At 44.6% G+C, this 17,403-nt stretch overlaps 1 protein-coding gene across 1 annotated transcript; it reads right to left on the bottom strand.

Moving 5' to 3' along the window:
• Positions 1 to 331: 331 nt before the first annotated feature.
• MANSC4 (MANSC domain containing 4) lies at positions 332 to 14,072 on the bottom strand. The gene is made up of 3 exons (XM_083440920.1): positions 12,076 to 14,072; positions 2,298 to 2,432; positions 332 to 1,179 (listed from the first exon to the last, which is right to left on the bottom strand). The coding sequence occupies exons 1-3, from the start codon at positions 12,302 to 12,304 to the stop codon at positions 494 to 496; spliced, it is 1,050 nt and encodes a 349-aa protein (XP_083297046.1). The 5' UTR covers positions 12,305 to 14,072; the 3' UTR covers positions 332 to 493.
• Positions 14,073 to 17,403: the final 3,331 nt, after the last annotated feature.

A 17,403-nucleotide genomic window follows, 5' to 3' on the forward strand; every position in this document is an offset into this window, starting at 1 on the left:
ATTGCTTGATATTAGTGTTCATATTGAGTCTTGGTATCTTCTTTCTTTGGCGATCACTCGTAGCCGAGTAAGATTGTCTTCCATAAACACGGTTTTAACAATGAGTCCGTACTGCAATGAGGAACCTCTGGCCCATGCAACTAATCTGGCTGATGCATTTTCTCCAAATTGCATTCACCTGCCTGCCTAACACTTGGTGCTATATGTAAAACCAGGTGCGGGGCAGGTAAATAGGTGGCTGAGATTGGCTGAGTTGCACTGAGCTCTTCTTCAAAGGAGTTTGTTCTTGGCATCAATCATCTGATGGGTGGTGAGAGACACCTCCTTTGTATCTCCAATCTAGTTTAATGGCAAAGTACTCAAAATACCTATAATCAGTCCCAAACACATATCAATGAGTCTTCAGAGTGGAGATGTATAGGATTGCAGAGTTCCCTTTTCTTCTCTTACATATTCATCATCTAGCCTTCACTTTGTCTCTAGATTTGGAATATTAAAAGCTATTTTTAACCATAGTGTATCTAATGAACCGTCTGGATTCACCTCTCCGTCTTGGTTTATACTGACCATTCCTCTTTCGATGGCACCCAGTTGCAAGAATAATAGTGCAACAGCAAATCACAGTCAAGGAAAAACAGAGTGCCACCGGAAGCAGCCAGCTCCCCCTTTCTACTTCCTCCCAAGCTGATTTCTGGTCTTCATTGTCTGATGTGTAATTCCTGCCACTGTATACCTTGGTTTCGTTCAAGTGTTTGCTGCTGTTCAGATGGGCTGGGCTGGGCATGTGTGATAATATCTTGATAGATGTAACGGCAGTGCTAGGAAGTACAGTTGCATTGTCAGACATGGCTGTTGAACCATTCTTTTCTGAGATGTTTGCCACTTTAGTAAAATAGTCCTTCAGTGGTGCATCTGCAGGTCCTAAATATGTGCTGGATGGAGACCTGTGAACTGGGGCAGGTGCAGTACTTGTGTTGCTGCTGTTACTTACCAGCTCTTGGACCACTGTAGAAGATAAGGATTCAGGAAGAAGGTACCTTGAACTGGTTGTTGAATTCTGGCATTTTTCTAAATTGGCAACCCTTGCACTTCCATGCACTTCCCATTTATTAAGAGAGGACCTGGTATTCATATCTTTGAAAGAGAGTTTCTCAAACACAAGAAGATCCGGATCAACCCCTGTCAAAGCAGAATCCAAGCACAAGTAAAGGCTTTAATGTCTGTATCACCTAAATTCACCTGTGTTTCCTAACTATGGAAGTCTTGCTAGTTGCACATGATAACATGCCCATGAAGAGCATAGTGTATGAGTACTCTATTGGGCTCTGGCTTTACTGGGGGAGGGGTTGATTTTTAACATCTATACAAAGCCACTGGGAGCAGTCATTAGGGGATTTGGAGCTATGCAGGTGGAAATAGACCCACCCTGCCAAAGCTTGACATTCCTCCAAGGCACAGGAGCCTTGCCAGTAAATTTATCCTGCCTTACTAAAAAGCTTGACTGGTGGGTGCGGGAACTCATTGGGACAACTCCATAGCTTCTGTGCAGTTCTGGACTTCTTGCCCTAAACCTGGACTCCTTAAACTTTGACTGCTGCTTCTAGCTGCCTATTCCTACTAATTCCTGCCACCCAGTCCATACTGTTAGTCTGCCTCAATAAAGATCTCTTCAAAGAGGGTGTTTTGAGCAGCAGCCAGGACACCTGCCAGCTGAACCTATCTATGTGCAGTCTGTCTCCTCTTTATATTTCACTAACCTGCAGAAATCAGGTGGGCAAAAGTGCCCATGAAGATACAAAGCTATAGGTTCAAAACAAAATGATTGAAGCATCTGCTAACCACCGTTCCACCTTCACAACATTGCTTCAGTGCAATGCTTTGCAGTATTACTGTGCTAGCTGAAGTTACTGAAGGTGAAGAAAAGTCACTGGACATATTTTCACACCCCTCTGCAAAGTGTCCCCAAAGTTCAGGTAGGATAGATTTGGTATGCTGCCAACCCCAACCTCACTCAAGAAATCCCATTAGAAGTTGTTACGAGGGAAGAAGCATCTCTCCTCATTATAGACACTGCAGACTGCCAAATCTATGTGAGGACGGGAATTATCTCCATTTTTGCACTTAGCATTGTTATTCCATCCCTGGCAGAGAAATGGTTAAGAACTTCCCATCACTTTTCTACTCTAAATTTCCTTCTCCCAAATATGTTTTTTTAGAATTATTTCTTTAATGTGTTACACACATTTGCAAGTGGCATGCAACCCTTTCTTCTTTGTGTGTGCATAATGATGCCTTACCTGGAGTGATGTTGTACAACACAACATTGATCCAAGGCCTCAGTATGCAGCTCTCGGACGCTGGGCAATAAACATGCAGGCAGTTAAGACTCTGATTATTGGTTTCACCATAGAAAACTGCCAAGTTACAGGAAACTAAAAACAGCAACAGAAGGAAGAAAAGCTTTGCATTGATTTCAGAATAAAGTTAAGGATACATATCATGCCTGTACATCAGGAGTTGTCGACCTGGTCCCTACCGCCCACTAGTGGCCATTTCAGGATTCTAGGTGGGCGGTAGGGGGTTCTACAGCATAAGCGGAATCCTCCTTCCATCGAGCACTGGGGGGGCAGTAAGGAAATTTTACCATCCAGAAAGATGCTTTAGTGGGCAGTAGGTATAAAAAGGTTGACTATCCCTGCTATACATGAATACATCTCCTTTAGACTCGCCTGTGGGTGAAATAACCAGGCTTTTCTTCTGCCAGAGCTCACTGGGACTGTGTTCTGGCACCTCTCAGCTGGGCCCTGGAAGTGGAGGGAGAGACCTAACCAGACTCAGCAAAGCCTCACTGTACCTCCAGCTCATGAGGAGCCCCCCCCCCCCCCCGAGCTCAAAGGGGATATCCTCTACAGGCTCTGAAGAGGTGCAGGCAAGCCAGGGGCACAGTGGGGTTTTGCTGAGGCTCTACAACCTCCCAGGTAACAATTGACATGTGGGAAAGCTGTGCCTCAGCCAAGCAAGCCCCCATGCAACTGGCGCACGGAAGCCGGAGAGATGTGGGGCAGGGGCTTGTTAAGTTGCTCTGCTGAGGGGCGAGCAGCCATGGGCCTCTTAGCAGAGCAGTTTAAAGAAGTCGCCCACCTGTTGCTCAGCCGCCTTTGCACTGGTGGGCAGGCTGGCCGCCTTGTTCTCCCAGGAGGAAGAGAACATACACACACGCATCACGAAGGTGGCTGAGGCAGGACAAACTGAGTCTCACAGAGGCTGCCTCTGGCTCAAGAGAAGACGCCTCCCCCCAGCCCAAAGATACCCTCTTTGGGCTCTGGGGTCAATCTTCTGAGGCAGGTGTGTTCCAGCACCTTTTGGTGTAGAAAAAAAGCACTGGACATAACCAGTCTAAGTCCAGCACACCAGCTACTCCTATCACACAGGCTGAGTCTTGAAGCAGAATCTATAGCTGACCATTTCTATTTCAAAAAATCTGTGACCTGACGGAGTTGAAAATAAATAAATTGGGCAACCGACACAGAAACTGTTGACAGCTAGCTCGGATATCAAAAAGTGAGTGAGGCTATTTCTCTAGTTAATTGGCAGCCCTATGTAGATGTATTTGTTCTTCTCTGACCCAGAAGCATCAGTACATCCATAGCCAAATCTAAAATGTCCAAGTATGCAAGGCAGAATTTGGTATGCTGACAGAGTTACTTATCAGGATATCTAAACATCTTTAAATGTGAGTTTTGTTGTGCGAGTTCAGTACTTGGGTAATGGATGAGCTCACTCCATTAGATCTGATTTCAATCAGCTCCTTTATCTTCCCAGCTCACTTCTTGCTCCAGCTGTGTGACGTAGTACTTCTCTCTCTTAGAAAGCTCAGTTCCGAAACCTAACAATCCACGGCTGGAGAAAGGCAAGGGTGACCTTGGAAGACGGTTACAAATTGTAGCCGCATTGCTAAGCTGGGTAATGACAGACAGCTGTCTCAATCTTTTATAAAGGGGGTACACCAAAAGGAAAAAAGCAACAAGCAAAGCCAGCTAGGTGCAATGAGGATAATTTTATGAGTATTTCACAATGCATTTCAAATGCCATTTATCAGGCAAAATTGTTCAACAGTTAAATAGACACAACACTGCACATCTTCCAGCACTCCAGTTCTTGAGCAGCAGTGAGGGGTGGAGCTGGGCACTGGGAAATGTGATTTGCATTATGATTACACCTCCTTGCTTTGTCTGTTGCATGACTCTACCTATTGAAAATTCAGTTTCAATTAGAAATGTAAGCATGCCTCCGGAGGAATGATGTGGCCATGAACTTTCAGGGTGGAAGTAAATTAACCCAAACACAGGATTGCCAGAGAAAAGGGCAGGTTTGTGTCTAGTCCCCTTCCCATAACTTGAAGTAATAAAATACAGGAAAAGTGATATTGTAGCATACGATGGCCAATTATCACACAATCTCAAATCTTCCATTCTTGGGCAAGGTGATTGAGCGAGTGGTTGCTGAACAACTCCAGGCACGCCTGGAAGAAGCGGACCATTTGGATCCCTTCCAGTTGGGATTCAGGCCTCATCACGGGACTGAAACTGCCTTGGTCGCACTGGTTGATGATCTCCGGCGGGCTAGGGACAAAGGTGAGAGCTGTTTCCTAGTTCTGCTGGATCTCTCAGCAGCGTTTGATACCTTCGACCACAACATCCTTCTGGACCGTCTTGAGGGGCTGGGAGCTGGGGGCACTGTTATACAGTTGTTCCGCTCCTTCCTCCTGGGCCGGGTTCAGAAAGTTGTGGTGGGGGATGGGTGTTCAGACCCTGGGCTCTCACTTGTGGGGTGCCTCAGGGTTCTGTCCTCTCCCCCATGCTTTTCAACATCTACATGCAGCCACTGGGAGAGATCATCAGGGGGTTTGGGCTGGGTGTTCATCAGTATGCGGATGATACACAGCTCTACCTCTCTTTCAAATCAGAACCAGTGAAGGCAGTGACGGTCCTGTGTGAGTGTCTGGAGGCAGTTGGAGGATGGATGGCGGCTAACAGATTGAGGTTGAATCCTGACAAGACAGAAGTACTGTTTGGGGGGGACAGGAGCCGGGCAGGTGTGGAGGATTCCCTGGTCCTGAATGGGGTAACTGTGCCCCTGAAGGACCAGGTGCGCACCCTGGGAGTCATTTTGGACTCACAGCTGTCCATGGAGGCACAGGTCAAATCCGTGTCCAGGGCAGCTGTGTACCAGCTCCATCTGGTATGCAGGGTGAGACCCTATCTGCCTGCGGACTGTCTCGCCAGAGTGGTGCATGCTCTGGTTATCTCCCGCTTGGACTACTGCAATGCGCTCTACGTGGAGCTACCTTTGAAGGTGACCTGGAAACTACAACTAATCCAGAACGCGGCAGCCAGACTGGTGACTGGGAGCGGCCGCCAAGACCATATAACACCGGTCTTGAAAGACCTACATTGGCTCCCAGTACATTTCCAAGCACAATTCAAAGTGTTGGTGCTGACCTTTAAAGCCCTAAACGGCCCCGGTCCAGTATATCTGAAGGAGCATCTCCACCCCCATCGTTCTACCCGGACACTAAGGTCCAGCACCGAGGGCCTTCTGGCGGTTCCCTTGCTGCGAGAAGCCAAGTTACAGGGAACCAGGCAGAGGGCCTTCTCGGTAGTGGCTCCCTCCCTGTGGTAAGCAAGCCCACCAGATGTCAAAGAGAACAACAACTACCAGACTTTTAGAAGACATCTGAAGGCAGCACTGTTTAGGGAAGCTTTTAATGTTTGATGTATCACAGTATTTTAATATTCTTTTGGAAGCTGCCCAGAGTGGCTGGGGAAACCCAGCCAGATGGGCGGGGTATAAATAATAAAAAATTATTATTATTATTATTATTATTATTATTATTATTATTGGGTTAAGCTATAGAGTAAGCTATGTTGCCATGTTGGCATATGTCACCACTTCCCACCTTGGGTCAACAATGATTTGAATGTGCTATAAACATGCAATACCGGATGGCGCCATAGAGCAGAAAATTTTTATACACTTTTTCCATAAGGTTTAATTTTTTTTCTTATACCACTCTAATTTCTGACTTGTTTATAGTGTGTCCCCCCCCCTCCCTGTGTGTAGATCCACCCCCGGTCTTCGTTCTCTTTTTCACTCTCCGTGTGGACTTCATTATGTAAGGAGCTCTGTGCTGGTTGCTCCAGCACATGGCTTTAACCAGCCTTTTTCGTTTCAGACCAGAATAGAGTCTGCAACTAGCATTTTCCCCCTATACCAATAGTTTATAAACTTTTTCCTTTTGTAGCTAACCAGTGTTTTGACTGCCTATGCATCTTTTCTGATTGCTGTATGGAGAAGTACATGACTCTGACCTCTGAAGAGTTTATGCTATGGAAATGGGATAGCTTGGAAAGCCCATATAAAAAGGGATATTTTGGGACACACTGGTAATAATAATTATTATTGATGATGATGATGATGATAATTTATTTATTATTTAAACCCCGTCCATCTGGCTGGGTTTCTCCAACCACTCTGGGCGGCTCCCAATCAAATATTAAAAACACAACACAGCATTAAACATTAAAAATGTCCCTAAAAATGCCTTCAGGTGTCTTTTAAAAGTAGGATAGTTCCTTGATATCTGATGGGAGGGCGTTCCACAGGACAGGAGCCACTCCTGAGAAGGCCCTCTGCCTGGTTCCCTGTAACTTGGCTTCTCACAGGGAGGGAACTGCCAGAAGGCCCTCGGAGCTGGACCTCCATGTCCGGGAAGAATGATGGGGGTGGAGACACTCCTTCAGGAATACTGAGCCAAGGCCATTTAGGGCTTTAAAGGTCAGCACCAACACAATTGTGCTCGGAAATGTACTGGGAGTCAATGTAGGTCTTTCAGGATCAGTGTTATATGGTATTGGCAGCCATTCCCAGTCGCCATCTAACTGCCACAGTCTGGATTAGTTGCACTTTCCGGGTCACCTTCAAAGGTAGCCCCACATAGAGCGCATTGCAGTAGTCCAAGCGGGAGATAACTAGAGCATGCACCACTCTGGCGAGACAGTCTGCGGGCAGATAGGGTCTCAGCCTGCATACCAGATGGAGCTGATAAGCAGCTGCCCTGGACGCAGAATTGACCTGCGCCTCCATGGACAGCTGTGAGTCCAGAATGACTCCTAGGCTGAGCACCTGGTTCTTCAGGGGCACAGTTACCCCATTCAGGACCAGGGAGTCCTCCACACCTGCCCGGCTCCTGTCCCCTCAAAACAGTACTTCTGTCTTGTCAGGATTCAACCTCAATCTGTTAGCCGCCATCCATCCTCCAACCACCTCCAGACACTCACACAGGACCTTCACCCCCTTCACTGGTTCTGATTTAAAGAGAGGTAGAGCTGTGTATCATCCGCATATTGATGAACACCCAACCCAATCCCCCTGCTGATCTCTCCCAGTGGCTGCATGTAGATGTTAAAAAGCATGGGGGGAGGACAGAACCCTGAGGCACCCCACAAGTGAGAGCCCAGGGTCTGAACACCCATTCCCCCCACCACCACTTGGAACCACTGTATAACAGTGCCCCCAGCTCCCAGCCCCTCTAGACAGTCCAGAAGGATGTAGTGGTCGATGGCATCAAAGGCCGCTGAGAGGTCCAGCAAAACTAGGAAACTGAAGGGCACATTTTACAGCCTATATTTTCATGCTTTGCTTTGTTGCATGTTTTGTGCTGGTAAATCTCTACTGTGTTTGCCCTGGGTCTTGACAGAATCTTCTTATATTTGTATTATTTATCGCCATTAGCACTATAATGTTTGCATTAAGGATCAATTCAGAAATGTAACTAGAAATTTGAAAACAACAACTGAAGGCCAAGTTATGGTTCATAGCTCCAGTGAAAGAACAAAGAATGGCACTAGATTAGATGTATTCTTCTTTACTTTCAAATGAAATGTATTAATTCCAAGTTTTAGATCCATTATTTATAGGAAGAGGATGATAATTTGACAGCTCACAGACAACAGGGTGAATTTTGGCCCTAATATTTTAGTATTTCTTCAATTTGAAAGGTGGCAACATGGGTCAGTGGGCATCTTGCAAGGGGAACAATACACTTGGCACGCAGAGACTCTTTGTAACCTTCTATGGATCTCCCATCACTTAGAGCCAGGCTCTCATGACAAGAAGGCCGTAAGTGCTGCACTTCCCATTTCTTTTTAGTAGGAAATAGCAACCACTCCCCTTCATGGATCATTGCCTTGCTGTGGCAAAGGGGCTTGAATAACTCAGAGAAGCTATGAGCTATGCTGTGCAGGGCCACCCAAGATGGACAGGTCATAGTGGAGAGTTTTGACCAAACATGATCCACCTGGAGCAGGAACTGGCAAGCCACTCCAGTATCCCTGCCAAGAAAACTCCATGGACAAAGACAACAGGCATATAAATGTTATGACGCTGGAAGATGTGCCCCTCAGGTCGGAAGGCGTCCAACATGCTACTGAGGAAGAGTGGAGGACAAGTACAAGTAGATTCAGAGCTGATGAAGCGGCTGGGCCAAAGCCGAAAGGACGCTCAGTTGCGGATATGCATGGAAGTGAAAGGAAAGTCCAATGCTGTAAAGAAAAATATTGCATAGGAACCTGGAATGTAAGAACCATGAACCTGGGTAAGTTGGATGTGGTCAAAAATGAGATGGCAAGAATAAATATTGACATCCTGGGCATCAGTGAACTAAAATGGGCGGGAATGGGTGAATTTAGTTCGGAAGACCATCATATCTACTACTGTGGGCAAAAATCCCGCAAAATAAATGGAGTGGCCCTAAAGTCAACAAAAGAGTGGTGAAAGCTGTACTGGGATGCAATCTCAAAAATGATAGAATGATCTCGATACGAATCCAAGGCAGACCTTTTAACATCACAGTAATCCAAGTTTATGCACCAACTACTGGTGCTGAAGAAACTGAAATTGACCAGTTCTATGAAGACTTACAACATCTTATAGAAATGACACCAAAGAAGGATGTTCTTCTCATTATAGGGGATTGGAATGCTAAAGTAGGGAGTCAAGAGATAAAAGGAACAACTGGCAAATTGGCCTTGGAGTTCAAAATGAAGCAGGGCAAAGGCTAATAGAGTTCTGCCAAGAGAACAAGCTAGTCATCACAAACACTCTTTTCCAACAACACAAGAGACGACTCTACACATGGACATCACCAGATGGGCAGCATCGAAATCAGATTGATTATATTCTCTGCAGCCAAAGATGGAGAAGCTCTATACAGTCAGCAAAAACAAGACCTGGAGCTGACTGTGGCTCAGATCATCAGCTTCTTATAGCAAAATTCAAGCTTAAACTGAGGAAAGTAGTAAAAACCACAGGGCCGGTAAGATACAATCTAAACCAAATCCCTTATGAATACACAGTGGAAGTGAGGAACAGGTTTAAGGATTTAGATTTGGTGGACAGAGTGCCTGAAGAACTATGGATGGAGGCTCGAAACATTATACAGGAGGCAGCAACGAAAACCATCCCAATGAAAAGGAAATGCAAGAAAGCAAAATGGCTGTCCAACGATGCCTTACAAATAGCAGGGGAGAGAAGGCAAGCAAAATGCGAGGGAGATAGTGAAAGATACAGGAAATTGAATGCAGAATTCCAAAAAATAGCAAGGAGACACAATAAGGCCTTCTTAAACGAGCTATGCAAAGAAATAGAGGAAAACAACAGAATGGGAAGAACCAGAGAAGAACCATATGTTCAAGAAAATTGAAGATATGAAAGGAAAATTTCGTACAAAGATTACCATAATAAAGGACAAAAGTGGTAAGGACCTAACAGAAGCAGAAGACATCAAGAATACACAGAGGAATTATACCAGAAAGATATGGATGTCTCGTACACCCCAGGTAGTGTTGTTGCTGACCTTGAGCCAGACATCCTGGAGAGTGAAGTCAAATGAGCCTTAGAAAGCACTGCTAATAACAAGGCCAGTGGAAGTGATGGTATTCCAGCTGAACTATTTAAATTTTTAAAAGATGATGCTGTTAAGGTGCTACACTAAATATGCCAGCAAGTTTGGAAAACTCAGCAGTGGCCAGAGGATTGGAGAAGATCAGTCTACATCCCAATGCCAAAGAAGGGCAGTGCCAAAGAATGCTCCAACTACCGCACAATTGCACTCATTTCACACGCTAGCAAGTTTATGCTTAAAATTCTACAAGGAAGGCTCAAGCAGTATGTGGACTGAGAACTTCCAGAAGTGCAAGCTGGATTTAGAAGAGGCAGGGGAACCAGAGACCAAATTGCAAACATGCGCTGGATTATGGAGAAAGCTAGAGAGTTCCAGAAAGACATCTACTTCTGCTTCATTGATTATGCAAAAGCCTTTAACTGTGTCGACCACAGCAAACTATGGCAAGTTCTTAAAGAAATGGGAGTGCCTGATCACCTCATCTGTCTCCTGAGAAATCTCTATGTGGGACAAGAAGCTACAGTTAGAACTGGATACGGAACAACCGATTGGTTCAAAATTGGGAAAGGAGCACGACGAGGCTGTATATTGTCTCCCTGCTTATTTAACTTATATGCAGAATTCATCATGCAAAAGACTGGGCTGGATGAATCCCAAACCGGAATTAAGATTGCCGGAAGAAATATCAACAACCTCAGATGTGCAGATGACACAACCTTGATGGCAGAAAGTGAGGAAGAATTAAAGAACCTTTTGATGAGGGTGAAAGAGGAGAGCGGAAAATATGGTCTGAAGCTTCACATCAAAAAAATGAAGATCATGGCCACTGGTCCCATCACCTCCTGGCAAACAGAAGGGGAGGAAATGGAGGCAGTGAGAGATTTTACTTTCTTGGGCTCCATGATCACTGCAGATAGTGACGGCAGTCACGAAATTATAAGACGCCTGCTTCTTGGAAGAAAAGCAATGACAAACCTAGACAGCATCTTAAAAAGCAGAGACATCACCTTGCCAACAAAGTTAAAGCTATGGTTTTCCCAGTAGTGATGTATGGAAGTGAGAGCTGGACCATAAAGAAGGCTGATTGCCGAAGAATTGATGCTTTTGAATTATGGTGCTGGAGGAGACTCTTGAGAGTCCCATGGACTGCAAGAAGATCAAACCTATCCATTCTGAAGGAAATCAGCTCTGAGTGCTCACTGGAAGGACAGATCCTGAAGCTGAGGCTCCAATACTTTGGCCACCTCATGAGAAGAGAAGACTCCCTGGAAAAGACTGTGATGCTGGGAAAGATGGAGGGCACAAGGAGAAGGGGACAATGGAGGATGAGATGGTTGGACAGTGTTCTCGAAGCTACGAACATGAATTTGACCCAACTGCGGGAGGCAGTGGAAGACAGAAGTGCCTGGCGTGCTCTGGTCCATGGGATCACGAAGAGTCGGACATGACTAAACGACTAAACAACAACAAGCAACCACTCATTTATGTCAGAGAAAGCAAAGGGGAAACCCAAGGACACAATTCAAGTGGGCCTCTATTAAGCTCCTATTTACATCTTTCCTCTGCGTAGCCTCATTCTGTGTTCTGTTTCTTTGTCACTGTTGTCTTGAGGGCGACAGAATGCTTTTATACTTGCATGTATGCATGCATAGGGACGCGGGTGGCGCTGTGGTCTAAACCACAGAGCCGGGGGCTTGCCAATCAGAAGGTCCGGTTTTGAATCCCCACGACGGGGTGAGCTCCCATTGCTCGGTCCCTGCTCCTGCCAACATAGCAGTTCAAAAGCACATCAAAGTGCAAGTAGATAAATCGGTACTCCTCCGGCGGGAAAGTAAACGGCATTTCCGCTGTTCTGGTTCGCCAAAAGCGGCTTAGTCATGCTGGCCACATGACCCAGAAGCTGTACACTGGTTCCCTCAGCTAGGAAAGCAAGATGAGCACCACAACCTCAGAGTCGTTTGCGATTGGACCCAACAGTCAGGGGTCCCTTTACCTTTGCCTTTATGCATGCATAGTTACAAATCATACACCTTCATCAGCTGAACAGTTAATGTTTTGTTTTTAACATGGACTGCTTTGATCTTTTACAGAGGAAGAAAATGAATTCTTACCATTCTTTAGGAGGCAGCAGGTCCGGCTGCATTCTTGGGCTGTAGCTTCTGTGTAGACTTTGAGAATGTAGGCCCCTCTTCTCTGTGAACGCTCCAGATCAACTGTAAGGCCCGGGAATCGTCGAATCCAACAATTCTTATAATAAGTGGTGGGTGAGCAAATGCAGTCTGATCTCCATGCCCAGCCCAAAAGCAGAAAGACTTCCGACACAGCCATCAGCAGAAACATCTCAGTAAAAGGTTTTTCTCCAAAGTAGAAACATTGTCCACCAGAGAACCTATTGTGATGTGTCAATGCTGCTGGGCTAAACAATCTTCTCACAGATTATGGTCATGGTCTTCCAGAGTAAAACTATGCTGTCATGACAAAGCCATTTTGAAGCATATAGAGTGGGTTTTTTCATCATCTCTGGGCTGCAGTTTGTGGAGCAATGAAAGACACTCTGAAGCTGGCCAGATTTATCTCTTCCCACCGTTCACACTGTGGTTGAGCTCTTAAAACTGTGCCCCATGATCTTGATTTGGTTGTGCTTAGTGTGTTTAGGCCTGGTAGAACAATGGGTAGTGTAATAAAAATTTCAGTCTTTGTTACTGCTGCGCTAGAAAAGAATGTTACTTTTCTCTCTTAAAATGAACTGATCACTGCATTTGTATTTACTTTGAACCTCCATAACAAGAAGCTAGTAATTTATTAACCAAACCCTACTGCTCGACATTACTCTGGCTGCACTTAGCTGTGTGAACTTGGGACTGCAACCCCTAGCACTTATCAAATGTTAAGTCCACAATGGCATTTACTTCCAAGTAAATATGCACAAGATCAGGCTGCACTTTTCACTAAATCCTATGGGATTTCAGTGTGTGCCTAACATGTGTGTTGGCATAGGAATACAGGATTGCAACCTCAGGATATATATTTTTAAGTGATAAATAAATGTCCCTTTAATTCCTTTAGCCATTTTTCAAATATCCAATAGTTTGTGGGATGTAATCCATTGGTGCAGTCAAATGCAACATTACTTATTTTCCTAGAGTGGGCACAGACAGGGGGACATCCAGTCAGGGTAACGTCCTCTTCCACTGGTCTGGAGCGTCCTCCCCCTGCATGTGACCTGGGAGATGGACGTGGCTCTGGCTGACTCCACAAAAGAGCCGAGACATGCAGCCATTTTCTCAGTTTTGTTCCAGTGTTGTCTTGTTCTCTCTTTTGCTGCCATGCTGCTCTCCTGCAGCCATTTTGTTATCTTAATGTAACTTTTATTGTCTGCTGGCTCTCAGCCAGCAGCACATGAGCTCAGTCTCCCTAGGACAGGCATGGCCAAACCTGGTCCTCCAGCTGTTTTGGGACTACAACTCCCATCATCCCTAGCTAACATGATGGGAGTTGTAGTCCCAAAACAGCTGGAGGGCCAAGTTTGGCTATGCCTGCCCTAGGAGATGAATTCAGTTTCTATGTGTAACCACTAAGTAAAGCCTGTCTTTCAGAGATCATATTGTGAACTGAAATGTGAGTAATTCTTTTGTTACTTTAGGCACCAGGAAAAAATCTTAACTAAAAGATTCAAATGAATCTGCAAACAAGCTTCCAGCTATATTGAGGGGAATCTGCTCTGCTACATCACTCACTAGCATGAGTGAAGGAAGGATAATACTTTTTCAATATATCCTTTCCTACTACCCTTAACATTTCCACATAGTTAAGATGGAAGAGAAAGAGAATGTAGATGATATTATTACAACTATTATTTTTGTTTACTACTGCTGCTAATACTACAAAAAAATAAAATAAGAGGAGACTCACAACAAAAGGTTGCAGTACAGTGGTACCTCGGTGTATGAACTTAACCCGTTCTGGAAGTCCGTTCTTAAACCGAAACCACTCTTAAACCGAGGCGTGCTTTCCCTAATGAGGCCTCCCGCCACTGGTGCCCTTCCACTAGACCGAGGTAAAGTTCGCAATCCGGAACACCACCTCCAGTTTTGCAGAGTTCGTAAACCGAATACAGTGGTACCTCGCAAGACGAATGCCTTGGAAGACGAAAAACTCGCAAGACGAAAGAGTTTTTCATTTTCTGAGTTGCTTCGCAAGACGGATTTCCCTATGGGCTTGCTTCGCAAGATGAAACGTCTTGCGCCTTTTTTTTAAAACCGCCAATGCATTCCTACGGGAAACCGTCAATACACAGTGGTGCTTCGCAAGACGAAAAAACTCGCAGAACGAAAAAACTCGCAGAACGAATTAATTTCGTCTTGCGAGGCACCACTGTAGTTCGTAAACAGGGCTGTTCTTAAACTGAGGTACCACAGTATAACCCTAGCTCCTAAAAGTTGTTCTCCTGTGCAGGATGCTAACCAACTTGGAACAAGTAACATGCAGCATGTTCAGAGCTCACAGAGCAGAGGAGGTTCCAGGAAGGGGAAAGGGAATCTTTTTTCTTTTCTTCCCCCCTCTCCTGAAACTTTTCCCCATTTTGTTTTATGGCACTAAAGCGCTTAGATTTGGTGTCAGGATAGTCATGAAAAGAGGGCAGGCCTCCTGCGCCTTTCATAGGTGTGTACAAGAGGGAATTTCAGAAGCTGCCTCCTGCAGGCCAAGCTACCCCTAGAGCTTCTCAGTTTAGCTTCTTAGAGGACAAAGGAAGCTGCACTCTGCACTTGAGATAACTCTTTCCTTAGCTGACTGCCCTTTCCTTACCATTCTCATAGCTATTGTGAAACTATTAGAAGGCAGATGGTACTCCCTTTTTGCTAATGCTAAGCTTGCTATTCAAAGATCCTTTGGCTAACATTCAGGATGGGGATGACACAGGTCCTTCCAGGTCCCCGTAGCTAAACAGAACAACACAAGTTTTTTTCCTTTTAAAAACTATTTGGGATACAGCACCTGGTTACTGCAGATGTTATACAGATAATTAAAAATAACTTGTGTGATCTAAAACAAAAACTGAACATGTGAAGAGTTGGTAGTATGATGAGAATTAAAGTTTGATATAAATAATGTTGCATTGTTTCCAGGTTCAGTGCACTTCCTTGTGGTGGATGCCTCTCTTCTGGTTTGGCAACAAAAACGAAGCATTTCAGTTACACTCCCACACTCCTGATGCATTGTAATTTGTGTGCATAACCTTACATGGAAAGAAACTAAATTTCCTGCCATAAACATAGCAGCTGTTCCATGTTTAGCCTGCCATCCATGCTTTCTCCATGGGACTCCATTCTGTTCCCCCTCCCGCCCAGTTTTCTATTCCCAAGAAACAGTCAGGTCTCATTCTGCAGCCACTGAACACACCTAAACCTCAATGAGATGTTTGGGGAGTGTAGCCCCCACAGCCCCAAGCAGTCCTTAGATTCTGATATCTGTAGAAATTTTGAGCACTGACTTAAAAGGTAAAATGGTACAAGTAAGTCTCGCTTCTAAAAAGGAAAAAAAAATGTTTGCTTGTAATACCAAAATGATTTTTATAAATATATCTATAGTCTCCCTATTTTTAGTAACAATTGCTTCTGCTGCAATTAATTTGTTAGGTAAAATTCCAAATCAGAATAATTTTTATCTGGTAGGTAATTATGGGTAGTTATCCATAGTGGCTGATCCCAGCATTCAGTTTTGATTTTCACTTTTAATTATTATAGGATTGCATGCATTTTAATTTACACTACATTGTTGTAGCTGTTGTTGCTGGGATCCCTCTGTCTTGAGAGACAATGGAGTGAGCCTCCGAGGGTGAAATCAAACCACTGCATTTGCAGCACTGAAGTGGCCTCCCCAGGCACAAGGCTGAGCAGTACACATGGAGATCCTGGTCTGCCCAGCCTGGCTGAAGGGGTCCAAAGGAAAGCAGAGCGATACATTTAGCACCAGTTTGGCTACAGGAGTTGCCAGAAGGAGGCGTACAAGGTGCCATCCAGCTGTTGCCTTAGAGACTCCATACCCATTTGTGTACGGTTTACTCCTTAGTATTTTCTTCTCCTGAAGATATCCCGCTAGGCAGCGGAGGTTTAGGATGAAAGTTTCCCTTCTAGTTGGGCTACCTTCCCATCTGCCCTTATTCTTGGAAGTAAGTCCCACTAAACAAGGGACTTCCAGATATGTAACAGAACTTAACTTTTGGGAACCTGGTTATTGCAGAATAAATTATTACATGGCACAACAAGCAACAAAGAACCTTATTTTGTTGTTGTTCTAGTTAGCTGATTTCTGATTTTTAAAAATTTATGTGGCATATCTTTTAAATTGTTTTTTAATGTATATACTCTTGTAAACCATTGTTATTTTTGTGACTAGCAGTGCATATTCTAAATAAATGTCTACTCAGAAGTAAGTCCCAGTGTGGCTGTGGGAACATCCATACTGGAGCAAACTAAGGCCCGGGGGTTGGATCCAGCCCAATCACCTTCTACATCCGGCGGTCCGGGAATTGGTGTGTATTTACATGAGTAGAATGTGCCCTTTTATTTAAAATGTGTCTCTGGGTTATTTGTGGGACATAAAAATTTGTTCATCCCCCCCAAAAAAATATAGTTCGCCCCCCCCCCCACAAAGTCTGAGGGATAGTGGACCGGCCCCCTGCTGAAAAAGTTTGCTGACCCCTGTCCCAGACTTTCCCCCTTTTAAATGCAGGTTTGTTTGTTTTTTATCCTGGCTCTTTCAGATTTTCTGAGGATTAGAAAAACCTCACTTGAAAGGGGAAATTGTAAAGTTTGTGATAGTGAACATGTAGCATGGACAGTAATGGGGAGAGAGGATTCTGTGAATCTACATTTTGCTCCAGTGTAGACAACCCCCAGTCAATCATCATATATCCCAGCTGCGGCCTCTTTCTATGGATCATGCTTATCTCATTACCTCTTCTAAGAAGATTTGATACCAGATTTCTCTCATAATTCTCCCTGTTCCTCTCCAGACCTTGAATTCTCAATCAGCTTAAGTAGACGCTCTGATACAAATCTTCCGTGTGAGGAATATTTTGCCTGAAATTTGATATTTTATATCCTAGTATACTAGACAGAAGAATTAAAAACACAAATATGGCTATAGCAAAACTTACCAGAAGCAAGCACTGTATTGGTTTTCTTACCTGCACTCTGTAGAAGTGACTGTAACTCCAAGAGGAAAAAGCAGGAGGATAGAATTTGTTGGCAGGCAGGATAGCCAGGATTATGCTGTGTGCAAAAAGGACTATTTCTAAATCCATGCATAACTCTCCATTGACAGATATGAAACTTGCTTTAATGCTAGCTATGGATTTATTTTTTAAATGCCTGCTCGAAAGCAGCAAGTCTATTTTAAATTGCTAGCAAGCTCTCTGGTGAATAGCCTTGCACACT

This window comes from Podarcis tiliguerta (genome assembly GCF_965153285.1).
Source record: "Podarcis tiliguerta genome assembly, chromosome: 5".
Classification (NCBI taxonomy): domain Eukaryota; kingdom Metazoa; phylum Chordata; class Lepidosauria; order Squamata; family Lacertidae; genus Podarcis; species Podarcis tiliguerta.